Here is a 14,046-nt window from a genome sequence, read left to right on the forward strand (position 1 = left end):
CGTCTCTATTTAGAGAAACATACACTCACAAACCTGTTAAATTCTACAGATCCACAAACATTCAAAACACATTTAACAGAAGAAACATCAGACTACATTACCAGCTGAACTCATCTCTGGTGTTACTGTTGTAGAGGTACTGCTGATGTTAGTAACAGCTGAAAAAAAAGATAACTGATGAATATGAATGGATCAACAATCACACAAACAATACAAAGGGCTCTTGTAAATATAATCAGCTGCACAGAATCTTACAGAACAGTAAGTTATGATTTAACAGACAGCATAATCCCAGTTGTGTTTGTGTAGTGGACTATAAAAGGAAGAGGGGTTCACACAAAATACAAAAAAGTAAGTCACTGTTAAACCAGGGGAAGTATAGAATGAACTTTAGTTACCCACACAACATGTAGCTATGTATAATAAAACACCTCATCTGAGTTTAATTCAAATTATTATTATTGCCTCTTTTATAAGACAGCAGTGTATTTAACAAACTTATAAACAGCAGTGTGTATTTAACAAATGAAAAAAAAAAAGTAGTAATTAATTTAAATGTCTGAAACTTAAAATAAATTATATGTGGTTGAAAAAACAATGAATAGCATCAGACAACGCGTGTGAAAGTGAATGTTCTAAATACACTGGATGATGGTCCACATCGAATGGTTAAAATTGACACATTTTGGGGGTGGAGGGGGTCAAATTCAATCTGAGATCCGAGGGGTGCCCCTTGGTTAAAACTGCATTTGGTTTAGATTGTTTTCTGCATTTAAAATTGTGTTCCGGGGGGGAGGGATGAGTTCTTCAGATCATTGCAGGGGGGCTTCAGAACAGCATGGGGCGAATGGGGTGTAGTCTCTCATAGCTAAACCTTCAGACTGATGGCTGTAGTTCTTGAAAGTATGGCAGCTTTCATTTTCCAAGGCCCGCCCATGAGTCCATTTGACCGACATGTCAAACAACCAATCACAGTTTATTTCGTTCAGCGTCACGTTTCGGGGTGTGGAAATGTCGCCAGAATAACAGAACGGTGTGTAAAACTCTCAGACGTATTTAAAAATGATATGCCACAAACGTTAAATAATTACAATTTTGGCACCACGGTATCTTTGTTTCCAGGTGGAACATTAAAGAACATGACACATGCATCTCGCGGAAATCCCGTAGAATTCAACCAATCCAATGATGACTTCAACACTCCTGAAGTGTTTCCACTTTTGTGTCTCATAAGCATCAGGGCCCGGTTCCCCAAAACGTTCTTATCGCTAAGTAGTTCTTAACCTATTCCTTAACCTCTCTCTTAACCTTATGGCACGATTCCCGACACGTTCGTACGCTAAGTATATCTTCTGTAAGTCATACTTTCGTAAGGTTGGTCTGGACCATTCGTACGCTCCAGGGCCGTCGCCAGAACAAACCAAATGGGGGGGCATTTAATTTTCATAGGGGGCCACACTTTTTTTGATGATCTGAGACAGACCATAACAACAACCCATATTAGGCTATAACTAAAATAGACCACAATAGTCTTGTTTTGTTCAATTATTCAAATAAAATACTTCACCGTATGATCTCAACGTCTCTACTACGGCGTGCACACTATTGAACACTCGACATAGGAAGCAGAATGCTGCATCAGCTTTGACACTATATTCAAGCCAGTCACGAGTCTGATACCATGAAGACACAAAGGAGCGATTTTTATTATTATACAAGCGAGCAGGGTATCGCTGTAAAATGATCTGATTCGGTCCTTCATTTCCAAGATCATCAATGGCCTGCAGCTTTGGCCCAGTCACAGCCAGAGCGACGGCAATCACGTCATCACTAGTAGGCCCATTCATAATTAGACCCGCTGCTCTGTCTACGCTGTGAACTTGTGTCTCATTAGACAAATTCTCCAATCCTACCATCTCATTAGCTCCAGAGTCGTCTCCACACACGTTGGTGTTGGTCAAAGTCGTCTTTTTCACCGACGAATCTTTAAACCACTTTCTTATATACTGTAGCTTTTCTGTACAAAACCGCCAAAAATTTATTCTGAGATCGCATGCAATGCGCAGCTCAGCTGCGCAAAGGAATTGCGTATAAACAATACAATACTGTATGCTTAACTAAATGAACTGCATGATTTATATACATATACATATACTTATACACAAACTGCATATTGTAATTTGAATTAATAAAACTACTAACACAAAAATAACATATTGAAAGGTCTGCTGCTGGAGACTTGCCATTGGCTGTTGTATTTGAATAATTAATAAGGTATGTCTTTGCAAGGTTTGGGTGCTGTTGTGGGATGTTTTAACAGTCATTTATGAATAATTATATTTAAAATTATGTTCGGTGTAATAATGCGTTGAATAATGAATTGTCTGGATCATTTCTGAAGGTAATGTGTTATGCATTTCTAGTGTTACCGTTGTAGTGATTACTGTTCCTGTGAGCCAAGTTCTGCTGAAAACAACGTCAATGTAGCAATGATCTAAATCAATAACATATAATATCAAACGTCTAATGCAAGTTGGGTTAAATGTTCTGTGCGTTACGTTTAGGGGGGCACAAAATGTCATTTGGGGGGGCACTGCCCCCCGATGCCCCCCCTTGACGACGGGCCTGGTACGCTCTCTCTTAGCGTTGTTTGAGCTCATGACGCTACTGTACAGCAGTCTTTAGAAACCAGCGAAGCGAAGTACAAGTCAAACTATGGTATGTTGACAATGTTGTGGCTCAACAATGATTTTATGTTATTTTTTAAGACTCATAATAAATTATGTTCGCAATGGATACAGGCCTATTTATGAAGTTGACTTTATGTGGTATCAGAACTAATATGGTGGTAATAAGCCTAGGCTTTTTCGTAATGTAAGTAAAGCAAATTGACAATCAATTTTTTTTGATAATTAAAATCTGGCAAACAATTTGGCTCTAAATTAAGATCTATAAATGGGTAAACATGGTGGTGTCCAGTAAGTGACCAACTATGGCAGCGATCCAACGTGCCCTTGTATTGAATCAAAGACGGAGCCGGACGTGGAGCCATTTAGTCCATGTCAATTGTTGTATTCGGCAAAACTTAAGCCCTTTTGACATTTTTCCTGACGTGGCTATATTAAAAAAAAATTTGCCTCCCAAGACAGCTCATTATGGAGCTGCTGGATCTTCTCAGACCTGCGCTTGCCAGGATAATGCGGCAGAATTTTGCTTTAAGCCCTGAAGCCCAGCGCTACTTTTTTTTTTCTTTCTTTTTTCTTTTAATTTTTTTGCTACAGAGAGATTCATCGAGGTCGTGGGAGAGGGCTACAGCCTAATCAAGACCTCTGTGTGGAGGTGCATCTACACTGTCACCAACGCCCTTCTGCGCCATGCCGGGGATTGCATCCTGGTGGATGGCTCACTCGTCCCTATCGCCAAACCATCAGTGATTGATCAGGCGTAGGCTACTTATCGCGAAAGGGATACGCGGCCTTAAACGTGCAGGTTATAGTGGACCATTGGGGTGTGATATCTGACCTCATGGCAAGGTCAAGCAAAACTTCAACTTCCTCTGACGAGAGGCTTGGTGCCCTTTTTTACGTTGCTTCCCCAGCATATTTTGTATCTAACTCTCTCTCTCTCTTTGTTCATTGTAGATAGGTTGCTTTTTATTAAAAACATAAACCAATTGCAATCAATACCGCATTAAACATCAGTAACTGCAGCTGCTTGCCAATCAATTCTGATTGTAAAGTACCTTACCATTAATATAAAAGTGTATTATATAATTTATATAAGTCGTTAAACCCATGTCAAGAGGCGGCACAAGTGGCACAATGGGATAAGGAGGGTGGAAGATTAGCGAGGAATCCCCGGTTCGTCTAACCGTCACAACATATGGTGTGAACATATTACTGACCATTTGATAATTAAAGGTATAGTCTATATTCTACTGATAACTTAAAATATGTTAAAATAAATGTTACTATAATAATTTGAGGAATATTTCATTTGCATAGAACGTGTTGTCTTTCTTAACTCTGTATAGCACCATCGCGTGAAGTGAAAAATCGATTCATGAGCAATCGATGCCAACTAATTCAGCACCCTCACTTTGGACAGCGCTCTTGTAATGTCGGACGTAAGAGGCAGCGTGGTAAGAGCTTCCTAAGGGACACTTCGGGGAACACACTTAGGAACATAAACAACTTTGGTAAGATATATCTTTTGAAGTCTTCTTAGCACGCTAAGAGCGAGCGTTATCGGGAAACCGGGCCCAGATATTTAGACAACAATCCATGGGTGTGACATCTGAGACTAAAGCTAAGCCTTCTTTTCTTTAATCCACAGGAGCGTAACAGTTGAGATCAATATTTTTAAATGAACATTGCATCACAATAAAAAAAACAATCAACAGAGGAAACATGGGACTACATTACCAGATGAGCTCATCTCTAGTGTGACATTCATTTCAGTGCTGCTGATGTCAGTAACAGCTGAAAAAAAAGATGACTGATAAATTTTTATGAATCAACAATCACACAAACAATACAAAGGGCTCATTTAAATATAATCAGCTGCACACAATGTTACAGAACAGTAAGTTATGATTTAACAGTCATCATAATCCCGGATGTGTTTGTGTAATGGACTATTAAAGGAAGAGGGGTTCACACCATGAAACTAGGAAAATAATATAGTGAACTTTATAATTACCTACGTGTAGCTATATAAATAAAACACCTTGTCTGCTTTTAATTGAAATAATTATTATTGCAGATTTCATGAGACAGCAGTGTATTTAACAAACACACAAACATAAGTGTGTATTTAACAAATGTTTTTTTGTTTGTTTTTGTTTGCTAGCAACTCATTTAAATGTCTGAAACCTATAATAAATGTGTTGAAAACACAAAACAGAACACACTCAACAGAGGAAACATCAGACTACATTACCCGCTGAGCTCGTCTCTGGTGTGACTGTTGTAGCAGTGCTGCTGATGTTAGTAACAGCTGAAACAAATGATGAATGATGAATATTAATGAATCAACAATCATACAAAAAATAAAAAGGGCTCATGAAAATCTTATTACCTGCACAGTATGATAAATAACAGTGAGAACCAACTCATAGACCACATATATGATCATGATTAAAGAGAAGCATTTATTTTATGCATGATTTAGATTTGTGATTTATCAAATGGATTCAGAACTAACTGAAAAACTGAAATCAAAAGATGTATGGTGTTTGTGAAAATTTAACACCTATCGTAAATTTTTCCTGTGAAGTGACAGACTTCTCTCTGGTGTAGTATGCTGGATTTTCTCAGTCATATTGTTTGCTTAAATTCCACCCCTGCATGCTCACAATCCTTGAGTGAGAACCAAGTCCCTTCCTTGCACAGTTTCTTATCCAATAATCGATTACCCTTCGATGTGTAACTGTTCCTAACATTAGCATTAACAGCTACAGGTCAGAAAATAAGTCAACAGTCACAGTGTGTTTCATTACCAGTTGATAAGGTCTCTGTTGTGATGGCTGTAGAGCTGGTGGTAATGCTGTTAATAACTGAAAGTTTAGATGAATAGTGATTTAATAGGCATTTTTTTCTTAATTTATCTTGTACAATAGCATTAAAAATGCCCCCCAAAAATTGTCTGCCATGAATTACAACTATACATTTCACATTCTGTTTTATTCCTCGTCTCTATTTAGAGAAACATACACTCACAAACCTGTTAAATTCTACAGATCCACAAACATTCAAAACACATTGAACAGAAGAAACATCAGACTACATTACCAGCTGAACTCATCTCTGGTGTTACTGTTGTAGAGGTACTGCTGATGTTAGTAACAGCTGAAAAAAAAGATGACTGATGAATATGAATGGATCAACAATCACACAAACAATACAAAGGGCTCTTGTAAATATAATCAGCTGCACAGAATCTTACAGAACAGTAAGTTATGATTTAACAGACAGCATAATCCCAGTTGTGTTTGTGTAGTGGACTATAAAAGGAAGAGGGGTTCACACAAAATACAAAAAAGTAAGTCACTGTTAAACCAGGGGAAGAATAGAATGAACTTTAGTTACCCACACAACATGTAGCTATGTATAATAAAACACCTCATCTGAGTTTAATTCAAATTATTATTATTGCCTCTTTTATTAGACAGTAGTGTATTTAACAAACTTATAAACAGCAGTGTGTATTTAACAAATGAAAAAAAAAAAGTAGTAATTCATTTAAATGGACTCCAACTAATCCAATGTCAGTCAGACGTCATATTTTGGTTGAAAATGAAAGTCGGGTTGACGTCTAAACCCAACTTTGTTTGACGTCAAACTCCGATATCAGACAGACGTTGAATTTTGGTTGGAATAAGCACCACACTGCAACAAAGGGTGAAATGCATGGCAGGACATTAAATATCTCAAGATTTCAGCAGAGGAGGATTAAACAACTCCACAAACAGCATTACCAGCTTCACTTATTATTAACCAGACTGACTTTATTTCTGTCAGACGTCTACAAAAGCTCTTATTGAAAATTAACAGGGGTTCAACTCTAATGTGTTTAATTTCCATAACAGCATAACAGTTAAACACCACAACAGTGATTAGTGTTTCCATTAGTTGGGCTCTTAACACATTATATCTTTTGTGGTCGCTGTGACAGTTGTGTGTCAATCACATTTGCAGCATCAAAGAAAGCTAACGTGACATGAGATCAGGTGATGGCTGTTATCTGTTAATGGTTTTATAATAATCATCAAATAACTGATGTTTTTACATTCATATTACAAACCCTGTGTTTCTGTCACATGAGATCCAGTGGTATTATAACAATCAGTTAAAATCTTTTAAACATGAGCTCAAAAACTTAACCTACGCTGACACACACAGACATCATCAATCAGCGTATGAATCTCAACAATGGTGACATGCTTCATGCAGCAATGCATGCTGGGAGCCATGAGTTTTAAACTATGGTTGCTCCCAGCATGCATTGCTGCATGAAGCATGTCACCATTGTTGAAATTCATATACTGATTATTGATGTCTATGTGTCTCGAAAGATTTTTCTCTCAAAATGCAGAAGGTAGCAAGTATTGTTTCTTGAATATTTTTTGTTAACAATAAATAACCGCTTTCGGTCAATGACAAGAAAAATTATCCTCAATCATTTTTCTTCATGATGTTGAAAACATTATCACCTTATTTCTGTTCATGGCCCTTTTTATAACAAATTATGTGTTTTACTATTGGTAAACACTATTGTAAGAACCACAAACTTACTAAGCCAAGAGTCAAACTACCCAACTAAAGCAAACACTGATCACAATAATGGTGATCAAACATTTTCAAGTAAAACATCAACATCTAAATCTCTGTTAATTCTCAAAAATAACTTCTGTAGACGTCTGACAGAAATAAAGTCAAACTGGTTAGTAATAAGTGAAGAAGGTAATATTTGTACTGCCATGCATTTCACCGTTTTTTTTTTTTTTTTTTTTTTTTTTGTGGGGGTGTTTATTCAAGCCAAAATTCAGCATCTGCCCAACATTGGAGCTTGACGTCAAACAGTCGTTGGATTTAGACGTCCACCTGATTTTCATTTTCAACCAAAATCTAACCGACGTTGGAGTCTACATCCTGTGCCTGCTGGGACATTTCCTGTTATTGTCTGCAGTTAGCAGTAACAAGTGATGACTCTGGATCAATGTATCAAAGTATAAATCTACTTGTCTGGAATGGCTGTCTTCGTTACTTCACGATACACATCTAAAGCACATATGGCTTTTTTTTTTTTTTTTTTTTGTGAAGTGACATACTTCTCTCTGGTGTAGTATGATGGATTTTCTCAATCATATTGTTTGCTTAAATTCCACCCCTGCATGCTCACAATCCTTGAGTGAGAACCAAGTCCCTTCCTTGCACAGTTTCTTATCCAATAATCGATTACCCTTCGATGTGTAACTGTTCCTGACATTAGCATTAACAGCTACAGGTCAGAAAATAAGTCAACAGTCACAGTGTGTTACATTACCAGTTGGTAAGGTCTCTGTTGTGATGGCTGTAGAGCTGGTGGTAATGCTGTTAATAACTGAAAGTTTAGATGAATAGTGATTAATGAACAGATACACAAACCTCATGAACGTGTAGAAAGAGCTCATGTAAATATAATCACCTGCACAGTATGCTGAATTACATAAGGTTGGACTAACCAGCTCATAGACATAATAATTTCCTGAACAGGCTTTTACTTTAATGGGAAAAGAGGTGTAATAGCAACAGTCACTGCTCCAGTGACTACAAACATCTCGAGTGACGACTCCATCCTCAACTGTTGGGTGTCCACCACGGATCCACAGTGGGGCAGCAGTGTCACATCTGTATGTTGGAACACACGTGTCTGGGATCTGAGCACTCAGACCATTAAGAAGGAGACGATACCACCCTCTCCAGGTGACTGAGGTGTCACACATGGGGGAGGAATATATGTTGTTGGTGGCTCTCCATGAATTATCCAGCACAGTGTAGTTGAAGCAGGGGTTGACAGAGAGATAATCTATTAAAAACAATTTAAAACAAGAAAGAGTAAAGAATTGAATTGAACCAAACAGTTGCTGATAACCTCTGGATTCCATTGTATGAAGGGGAAAAATACCATGGAATCAGTGAGCATTTGAACCTTCTTTAATATGTGCACATGAGTTCCCTCAGTTGTCTGAAAAGATGGATCTCAAAATCATAGTCATAATTGGAAAGGGTTCAAATATGGGATATAAGAAATTATGGGAGCTGAAGGATTTTTCTTAAGAACAGTAGGCAGTTTTACTTTCCAGGAGACACAAGGGACTCATGAAATATCTTATTCAGGTCAGTACTAAGAAAACAACAACATGCATTTTGTATGATCCCTTGTATTTTGGTAAAATAATTAAAATTTAGCAGATTCTGCAAGGTGTTTGTATGCTTTTGACCCTTAACTGTACATTCATGCATGGACTTTTTAATTGCACTATATCTGCACTCTCCACCCAGATCTTGACGTAAATTGAACAGGTTCCAGTAGGGTCATTTAGATTTGAATGAATGGCTGCAGTGAGTGAATGAAAAAGAAAAATATGCTGGATTAATTGTACACTGTAAAACCCGACAAGTAAACTTAACTCAAACCGTTTGAGTAAACAGATTGCCTTGATTTAAACCATGTAAGTTTTAAAACCTTGCATTCAAGTAATTAATTGATTAACTAAGTGCTGATTGAGAATTAGTGATGAACAGCTGCTGTTAACAAACAGAATCACTAAGTGGAGCTGGTGATGCTGTTTGTGGGGTTGTTTAATCAGATCTTGAGAGATTTCATGTATTTTATTTCAGTTGATTTCATCTAAGTCTGTGTCTGAAGTCAGTTGTAGTAGTTCCTGTGTTTCTCTTTTCTTCAGTGATTCTGTTTGTTAACAGCAGCTGTTCATCACTTATTCACAATTATCACTCAGTTAATCACTTAATCACTTAACTGCAATGTATATCTTCTTTCAGTGAACTCAACTGAATTAAGTTCAGAGTACTCATAACTGTTAGTTTTTTCAACTTAAATGGTTTAAGGCAATCAGTTTCCGCAAACGGTTTGAGTTAACATAACTTAATCTTTTTACTCAAACGGTTTGAGTTAAGTTTACTTGTCGGGTTTTACAGAAGCATGTTATGGATGATATGTGTTTGTGCCACTGTTATATGTGTGTTAATTGTATGTTTGATGTTAACCTCCATTATAGAACATTCTTGATTGTGATTGTCATGGTACAAACCATGTTCAAATCTGTTTTGTAAGTTTATGTAAACTGTAGTAAATGCATTTGACAATATATGGCTTAGTTCATTTAGCACTGCATAATTTAAATGTAATTAATTGTATTTAAATAGTTAAGATGACAAATCAAATTTGCATATTTGTTTAATAGGCAGATGAGGTACCCAATAAAATCCTTTCAGCTCATACAATCAGGTGAACATATGTCTGTTTCTGTTATCGGCATAAACTGCTTCTGAACTGTTACAGGTCAGAAAGGAAGACAATAGAGAAACAGTGTGTTACATTACCAGTGGAGATGGTCGTTGGTGTGACGGCTATAGAGCTGGTGTTAATGCTGCTAACATCTGAAAGTTTGGATGAATAATAATTAATGAACAGAAACAGAAACATCACGAATGTGTAGAAAGATCTCATTTAAATATAATCACCTGCACAGTATGCTGAACTGCAGACAGTTGGTCTAACCAGCTCATAGACATAATAATTGCCAGGGCAGGCTTTGACTTTAATGGGGTAAGACCCGTAATAACAGCAGTAAATGCCATTGTTACTGCAGACATCTCGAGTGACGACTCCATCCTCAACTGTTGGGTGTCCACCACGAATCCACAGTGGGATATTAGTACCACAGCTATACTGAGCAACACACGTGTCTGCGATATGAGCGCTCACACCGTTAATGAAGAGACGATACCAGCCGCTCCAGGTGACTGTGGTGTCACACTTGTAGTAGTTGTGATAATTATAATCTGGCCTGCCGTTGGCTCTCCATGGATCGTCCAGCACAGTGTAGTTGTAACAGGGATCAGCAGAATAATAATCTATTATGAAAATAAAAAATAATAAACTAAAATCAATAAAACTAAAAATTCTAAAAATAATTCTAGCTTAGTGTGGCAAAATATTTATATATTTTTCATATTACACAATCTCAAAGCTTTGTTTATTCCAAACATATTAATGATTGTATTTATATAGTTAAGGCATCATATCAAATACATTTTTAATCAGGCACTAAACAGAGTAAATATATTTTTAATCAGGCACTAAACAGAGTAAATACATAAGTATTTTCAGCTAATGGAACCAGATGGACTCGACTGTTCATGTCACCGGCAGCCGAAGATCACACGCACTCACAGAAGAGAAGATAATAAAAAATTATAAAAAACATGTTTTGGTTTGTTTTGATAGTTCCTAAAACTAGTAAACTTCTAAAACAACTGACAACTACTTTGAACTTACTGACACAGGTACACTCACTTCTAGTGGAACCAATCACATTAATCAGGTCAGAAAATAAGTCAATAGAATCAGAGTGTGTTGCATTACCAGTTAAGAGAGTCGCTGGTATGACTGCTGAAGAGCTGGTGTTAATGCTGCTAACATCTGAAAGTTTAGATGAATAGAGATTAAGCAGAAACACAAAACCGCTTAATGTGTACAAATGGTTAAAATAAATATAATCACCTGCACAGTATGCTGCATTGCATTTAGTTGGACTAACCAGCTCATAGACATAATAATTTCCTGGACAAGCTTTGACTTTAATGGGGTAAGACCTGTAATAACAGCAGTAATTTTCCCAGTGACCGCAGACATCTCGAGTGACGACTCCATCATCAATTCTTGGGTGTCCACCATGAATCCACAGTGGGATATCAGTGCTACAGCGATACTTCATAACACAAGTGTCTGAGATTTGAACATTCAAGCCATGAAGGAAGAGACGATACCAGCCTCTCCAGGTGATAGTGTCACACATGCGGTCATAAGATTGTCTGTTAGAGGCTCTCCATGGATTGTCCAGCACAATGTAGTTGTTGCAGGGGTCAGCAGAATGATAATCTGTTAAGAAAACATTATAATTATAACTTGCATCTGAAGTCATTTATATATTAAGCCTTAAGCAGTTAAACAGTTTTGTGGAGTTTTGTGGCTTTAATATGAATATGTTATCATTTAAGCTCATTCCAGTATGCCACAAAATTAGCATTTAGAAGATATATGATTTTAATATTTACAGTTTCTCTTTGGACATTAGATGACTTATTCTCTCTATAGACCTTATCCCAGATAACACACGTATGTCTGCAAGATGTCTGTTAAGGATTGCTTCATCTGAAAATCTGATAGACCTCTTTAAGATGTCAGTTTTACCTACATTGTTACAAGCTTTATAAACATTTTAAATACATATTCTAAGCACCTAGGTGACATCTGACAAACGTCCTATAGATGTATTGCATGTAAATACAGACATCAAACAGATGTCTTCAAGATGTATGCGTGCTATCAGGGATGTAGCCCTGTCCCTTTTCGAAGCTCCATAGATCCTCTGTCCTCATGCTCCAGCTCATGAACGCCTGTACTACCAAGAGTGCCTTTTGATCTTGGTGAGGACAAACCAAATCAGGTTAAATTAAGTTGATTTCCTATTCGCCTTTGCTTCAACCAGCATTGATCATTTGTTGCGTCATGGTATTCTTCACTGGAGTGGTTGGAATACTCTGGAAAAAGATGCTGCATTTTGTTTTCCATGCAGGCAATAAATAATTTCTCCTTCAGACTCAGCTTTCACTGTAAGGGGCTTCAGTGATTTTAAGCACGCTGTAGTGGCAGGAAAAGGCCTTAACAAACATGCAGTGTCAAAAGAACACATTACAAGCATCGCACTCTGGAAAGACAGAGAAAAACGGGCTGAAAGAAGACTTGAAATTTCCAATTGAAATTGGTTAACAGTAACCAAATAGCTAGGAATCGCTACTACCTCTCCTCTGTAGTCGACATGATTGAGTTTCTTTTTGTGAATCATTTGCCACTAAGGGGAAGCACAGATGCTTTTGATAGTCTAACAGAGTATGGAAGTAGACATTTCCTTTCATTACTTAAAAAATATACACAGCAAAATCCCAAGTGTTAATTTAACACTCCCCAGTGTTAATTTAACACTCTGAGTGTGGACTCATATAAACACTGAAGCAGTGTTAAAAGTAACACTGAAGCAGAGTTGAAGTTAATGAGATAATTAAGAAGTTAATTGAGTTATGATTGACCATTATTGAGGACACCTGATTTTAACAAGCAGAATCACCAAATGAGAAAATCACAATTTGTGTATCACCATTATAGTGTTCAGTGTTTGCTTTAGCTGGGATCTTGGCTTGTAACTTTTTACTTTTAAAGTTTGTTTGTCAAACCAAGAGCAAAAATCATCGCGTGTTGATGATTATGTTTTAATGTAATCGTTGTTTGACATGATTCACTGAACTCATTTACAGTGTTTTCTCAAAGTAAAACTTCCATTATTGATTGTCACAGCTTTGATTCCACAATGAAAAAATATGTATTTTCTATACATTTTGTAGGTATCTCTTTCAAGTGATTCTGTTTTTTTTATTTTTTTATTAAAGAATTTGAATTTTAGGCACACACAGATAACAAGAATCAGCGTATGAATCTCAACCATGGTGACAAACAGCATATTCAGATAAACAGACCAACTCTGAACATCACAAAACTAGATACAAAATGAACATAAAAACAGCAAAAATGAAATATAGTTAGATTAAAAAGTTAAAAAGACAGTTCAGCTCATAATTTATTCATGCCGCAATGCATGATGGGAGCCATGGATGCTTTTTTGATGGTCACCATTGTTGTGATGCTCACGCTGATTCCTGATGTCTGTGTGTCCAAACAAAAGATTTTTTTTTTTTACGTAGAACTAACTATTAAAAACATGTCATGCTATGTCAGAAATGCTGAGTTGCTTCCTTTTCTTTTTCACTTAATTTATGTATGCAGTAAAGAAACTTAAACTCAGGCATTCAGGTCACTCTATAACAAATAGCTCAAATCACAATCAATGGCACACATGATTGCCTTTGCTGTGGTCTGTCTGTATGATATAATTCAGTCACCACAGCCACATAAAATCTACAGATAATAACTGAAGGGTCAAGATCCCAACTAAAGCAAACATTGACCACTATAATGGTGATACACAAATTGTGATTTTCTCGTTTGGTGATTCTGCTTGTTAACATCAGGTGTCTTCAATAATGGTCAATCATAACTCAATTAACTTCTTAATTATCTCATTAACTTCAACTCTGCTTCAGTGTTACTTTTAACACTGCTTTAGTGTTTATATGAGTCCACACTCAAGAGTGTTAAATTAACACTGGGGATTTTGCTGTGTACCCTCCAAAAAGACCCAGAGTT

At 36.8% G+C, this 14,046-nt stretch overlaps 1 protein-coding gene across 1 annotated transcript in view; it reads right to left on the reverse strand.

Moving 5' to 3' along the window:
- LOC113049479 (uncharacterized threonine-rich GPI-anchored glycoprotein PJ4664.02-like) overlaps window positions 1-14,046 on the reverse strand; it is a 212,785-nt gene that overhangs the window by 188,117 nt on the left and 10,622 nt on the right. The window contains exons 9-19 of the mRNA XM_026211909.1: window positions 11,290-11,667; window positions 11,152-11,208; window positions 10,248-10,640; window positions 10,107-10,163; window positions 8,188-8,568; window positions 8,047-8,103; window positions 5,793-5,849; window positions 5,501-5,557; window positions 4,942-4,998; window positions 4,425-4,481; window positions 102-158 (exon numbers count right to left, since the gene is read on the reverse strand). Coding sequence (XP_026067694.1) covers window positions 102-158; window positions 4,425-4,481; window positions 4,942-4,998; window positions 5,501-5,557; window positions 5,793-5,849; window positions 8,047-8,103; window positions 8,188-8,568; window positions 10,107-10,163; window positions 10,248-10,640; window positions 11,152-11,208; window positions 11,290-11,667 — 1,608 coding nt within the window. The remainder of the gene's footprint in view (window positions 1-101; window positions 159-4,424; window positions 4,482-4,941; window positions 4,999-5,500; window positions 5,558-5,792; window positions 5,850-8,046; window positions 8,104-8,187; window positions 8,569-10,106; window positions 10,164-10,247; window positions 10,641-11,151; window positions 11,209-11,289; window positions 11,668-14,046) is intronic.

The sequence above is a fragment of the Carassius auratus genome, chromosome 1 (genome assembly GCF_003368295.1).
Source record: "Carassius auratus strain Wakin chromosome 1, ASM336829v1, whole genome shotgun sequence".
Classification (NCBI taxonomy): domain Eukaryota; kingdom Metazoa; phylum Chordata; class Actinopteri; order Cypriniformes; family Cyprinidae; genus Carassius; species Carassius auratus.